At 38.6% G+C, this 5,000-nt stretch overlaps 1 protein-coding gene across 1 annotated transcript in view; it reads left to right on the top strand.

Moving 5' to 3' along the window:
• LOC140939185 (pre-mRNA-splicing factor SYF1-like) overlaps positions 1-5,000 on the top strand; it is a 20,978-nt gene that overhangs the window by 11,455 nt on the left and 4,523 nt on the right. Inside the window, exons 18-23 of the mRNA XM_073388755.1 lie at positions 544-619; positions 714-823; positions 1,501-1,604; positions 3,406-3,505; positions 3,574-3,690; positions 4,466-4,523. Coding sequence (XP_073244856.1) covers positions 544-619; positions 714-823; positions 1,501-1,604; positions 3,406-3,505; positions 3,574-3,690; positions 4,466-4,523 — 565 coding nt within the window. The remainder of the gene's footprint in view (positions 1-543; positions 620-713; positions 824-1,500; positions 1,605-3,405; positions 3,506-3,573; positions 3,691-4,465; positions 4,524-5,000) is intronic.

Raw genomic sequence — 5,000 nt, forward strand, 5'->3', positions numbered from 1 at the left:
CTACAATTAGATGAAATTTCTTAGTTTCTGCAAACAAAGGAGACGAATTTTGGTGGAAGAAAAACATTAAAATTTTATAGCGGCGGTGAGAAAATGAGAAATGCTAGCGGCCACAAAGGTGAAAATAAGCGCTAGCGAAAAAAGTGAACAGAAACACATATAACATTTCCTCCCAAAAATGTTTAACTAGGAAGTTTAAGTTGTAGTCATGCAAAACAACGGCAAAGAAATGTACAAATGTGTGTTGCACGTGCAAAGTTGTTTTTTGCTAACTAGAGTCAGTATTGATTTTTTTGCCGTTCTCGTTGCCGTCACCGTTTCAATGTTTTTTTGTTGTTGTTGTTTTGAATAAAATTAAGTATATTAGCGAGAGCTTCGCTTTTAGCCCTGGCTTAATTTATATATTATTTTGTTGTGCTGTATAACAACAGTATATTTTTGAATTAAAGGAAAGTTACTTGACTTGAACAGTGCGGGATCGCTTAGAACCAGTTTGAAGGGAACAGTTTCCAACGTCACTTATCTTTTTACTTACCTTCTTAGGGTGGCAAAAAACTTGAACGTGCCAGGGATCTCTTTGAACAAGTTCTCGAAGGCTGTCCTGCTAAATTCGCGAAATGTGAGAGATTCTGTTGCTCTTTTAACCCTGTTCTGTGCTGTAGAAATCAAAGGCGAAAATCTGGATTTTCACCAAATGATGTGTTATTTTTCAGCTTTCTACTTGATGTATGCCAAGCTTGAAGAGGACCACGGCTTGGCTCGACATGCAATGGCGATATACGAGAGAGCAACGAAAGCCGTGTTACCAGAGGAACAGTTTGAAGTAAGATTCCTTGTTCACAAGAAATATGCCACTATTAATGCTAACTTTGTGGCAAAAAAATAATAACTAACCTTTCAGGGTTTTTTTTTTAATAATATGAGGATGGATCTGATTTCAAGTTTCTCTCATCTTTTAGCTATGATGACACATATGTCTAGAGTAATATCTCGACAAGGGTAAGGGGGCGGGCAGAAAAATTAAAGGTCTTAACCCCTGATTTCAAAACCTACTGTGGTCGAGTTCTCGCGTCAAATACCGTAAAATTCCGAAAATAAGCCCCTCCATGTATAGGCCCCTCCAAATATAAGCCCCCCAAACTCGTAACGCAAAAAACCCTCCGTTAAATCGCCCCTCCAAATATAAGCCCCCCGGGGGCTTGTACTTGGAAATTGCTCTCAAATTCTAAGGAAAACAAAGCAAAAACGGTAAATTTCCTTCCAACTATAAGGCTAGCCCAATTGATTTTAAGCCCCTCAAAAAGGGCCTTTGAAAAATATAAGCCCCCGGGGGATTATTTCGGAATTTTACGGTATTTGTGTTCTTTGTTTTGTAATCTAAGTTCTACAGGCAGGTTCTTTGTTTTCGATTACCAATCTATTTAGCCTTTCTTTCAAAGTAAACTGCTCTCTTGAAAGCTCCAAAGTAATTGTAACTCAAATGTGTTTCTTTCTCCATAGATGTTCAACTTGTACATTAAACAAGCTGCAGAGATATTTGGCGTGACACATACGCGAGAAATCTACGAGAAAGCCATTGAAGTGCTCCCAGATGAGCAGGCCAGGTAAGGTGTTGTATACAGAAGCTTATAGATAAAAACTTAACTTACGGTTGTTTCACCACTCATCGTTCATAGCAGCTGTCCCTAAGTGGACTCCACTGTTGGGCGGACACGTCTCGGTTGTAAGGCGAACAGCATTAGAGATTTAGAATTGCGTTGACAGCAAACGGCAAACGTCAAATTGTACAACGTGACCAACTTTTTCCTTCACTTGGTAGAGAGGTTAAGCTTCACGTTTAAGTCAAACGGCAAACGCGAATTTGTACCACGTGACCAAGTTTCCTCTTTACTTGTCGTTTACTGTTCATTATTTCTACACATAAATTAGTAGCTTCAAGCAATTTTTATCCATAAGAATTGTTATGAACCGTTTATATCTGCTCATTTTCTATCTTGAGAAATTCCCAACTTGAATCTGACTTTTGCCGTTTGCCGTGTACGTGACGCTTAAACTCTCTATTATTTCTACACGAGAAAAAATTGTCTCCTGTTGTGTTCATCCGTAAGAATTAATTTGGACAGCTTTTATCTGCTCATTTCCTAATTTGAGAAATTGTCGACTTGCATCTCACGTTTGCCGTTTGTCGTTCATCTCTCTAATGGCTGATACCCGACCTTATTTCTCACTTTCCTCTACCTAAACTGCTTTAAATGCCTGAACATCACTCTAAAGTGGACAGCAGACTCCCACCACAGAGAAAGCTTCTAATAGAATTGTGAAGCTTATGTAGCTGGTGGATTATTATGCCTGCACTGTACTTTTCAAGTAGTTATAATAACTCCTTTAGTGGGGCTAATTTAACTCCTTACAGTGGAGTTATTTTTTGGGGAGTTATTCTTGGTTTGCAACCACGTGACATGGCGGCCTTGTTGGGGGTCAAACAAAAGAATATTTCCTCGAAGAATTTACATGAAAATAGAGTTTAGTTCCCAGAGGAGAGAAATGCTTTTGTTCTTGACCACCAACATGGCTGCCGTGACGTCACGTGCAAACCAGCAATTTTAACTCCAAAAAGGGGTTTGAAGAACTCTTTTTCAGGAGTAAAAGTGACCCCAGATATTGAGGAGTTAAAATAACCCCCCAAAAAGAGTTATCCTGTACCTAAAATTTTTACTCCACTTTCAGAGTTAAATTAACTCCAAAAAGAGTGAAAACAACCCATGTAAGGAGTAAAAGTAACCCCATTTCGGAGTTATTTTAACTCCAGACTGGGAGTACAAAAAAACTCTTTTTCAAGAGTAAAAATGCCCCAAATTCGGAGTTAAATTAGGAGTTAAAATAACCCCCAATAAGGGGTTATCCTGCACCTAAAATTTTTTACTACATTTTTGGAGTTATAGTAACTCCATAAAAATTACGGTGCATGGGGGTTTTTTTTGGCTTTGGAGCCGTCATGAAGAAAAATTGGACTTGTTCCTGATCTTTTCGCGGCTGCGCTGCCAAAAAGAACACGGCACTCGTCCGCTTATCCTGCCAACTACACAGACTATAAATTGAGTTATTATTGAGTCAGCGGATATTGGCTAGAAAAAAGTGATATTTCATATAGTTTGCAAGTAGGCTTACTTATGCGAATTTTCCTCAAACTCTCACAAGTGAGCCCGCTCGCAGGCTATATTTCATATTGAGCTAACATTCTATCATGGAGCCATTATGGTGTGCAGCTGATTTAGCTGTTGTCCATGGTAAAGGGCGATTGCTCGCTTCACAGCAGTGAGAGGTTTATCTTACAATGAACAATTTAATCAGCAGAGCGTTGTGTATATACGTACCATTTTTGTTTTTTGTGTTATATCTTTACAGGGAAATGTGCGTCCGATTCGCTGACCTTGAGCGTAAATTAGGGGAAATTGACCGTGCAAGGGCTATTTACATGCACGCTTCACAGCTGGCTGATCCACGGGTTTGTATACATATTTCGTTCCTTTTCAAAAGTCAGTTCGTTTTCTAATCTTTTTGTCTTTTTTACAGACCACTCCAACGTTCTGGAAAGTGTGGCATGACTTCGAGGTTCGGCACGGAAACGAGGATACATTCCGTGAAATGCTGCGAATCAAAAGGAGCGTCCAGGCACAGTTCAACACGCAGGTCAGAATCTTATTCAGTCAGGTCAAGCCTATTGTGCTGAGTCTCAGTGGCATATTATTTAGCGCACTGTGTTTAAACCCGTCCCCGTTTGTTCAACATATGGATAACGCTACACAGTAATTTTCAAGGAGTTATAATAACTCCTCTAGTGGGGCTAATTTAACTCCTTACAGTGGAGTTATTTTTTGGGGAATTATTTTAACTCCAAAAAGGAGTTTAAAGAACTCTTTTTTAGGAGTAAAAGTGACCCCAGATATTGAGGAGTTAAAATAACCCTAAAAATAGAGTTATCCTGTACCTAAAATTTTTACTCCACTTTCAGTGTTAAATTAACTCCAAAAAGAGTAAATACAACCCATGTAAGGGGTAAAAGTAACCCCATTTCGGAGTTATTTAAATTTTTACTCTATTTTTGGAGTTATAATAACTCCCTGAAAATTACGGTGTATCCACCCAATACAGAAAAAGGAAAAGTATTAGAGAAACCAATTCCGCTATCGACTTGATAGCGCTATCCACCTTTTTAATCAACTGGCGCATGCCAAAGGTCTGAGCTCAAGGCCTTGTCATTCCTTGTTCACACTAGCGACTTAACGAAATAAAAATGCCGTCTCCTTTCTCTCATTTTGCCATATCTGCCAATCGAGACCCAGTTTGTAAGCTAATATACTTTACTAGTGTTCGTGAGCTACATTTATTCGTGTAAACGCAATAATAGACGCCCCGGGTTTTCCACGCCTAGAGCCTTTGACTAACATGACTATTCATATTTTAGGTTAATTTCATGTCAGCACAAATGTTGGCGGCAGCCGCTAGCAAGACTGTCGGAGCAAGTAAGATTCTGATGTAATATTTATGACGATGATGACATACAGTGAAAGCCCACATAAAAGAACCTAGAATTTCCGTGGTCAGGCTGAACAGGTTCTTATATTATAGGGTAGTTTTTCACAATTCAGGCTGATTAGGTTCTTAATAGGTTCCTATTTTTCAGAGGTTGTCATAGTGTAACCATTGGCAGAAATGTTGTACTACTAATACATAATGGTTTATGGAAAACAGATTGCTAGCGAAAATCCAAACAGACGTAAATCAAAGAAAGCATATACGTAATAACTTTCTGTCAGAAGTTTCTCACACAATTAAAATCCTGAATTTTAACCATCAAAATTGGAGTGATGTGTTTGTACAAGAACGTATTTTTCTTTTCCAGACTGAACAGGGTCTTATATTTTTGCGTATTTAAATGCCAAATTTCAGCCTGTAGGTTCTTATATGTGGGCTGTTACTGTAATAACAAAGATAATGAA

The sequence above is a fragment of the Porites lutea genome, chromosome 5, assembly GCF_958299795.1.
Source record: "Porites lutea chromosome 5, jaPorLute2.1, whole genome shotgun sequence".
NCBI lineage: Eukaryota > Metazoa > Cnidaria > Anthozoa > Scleractinia > Poritidae > Porites > Porites lutea.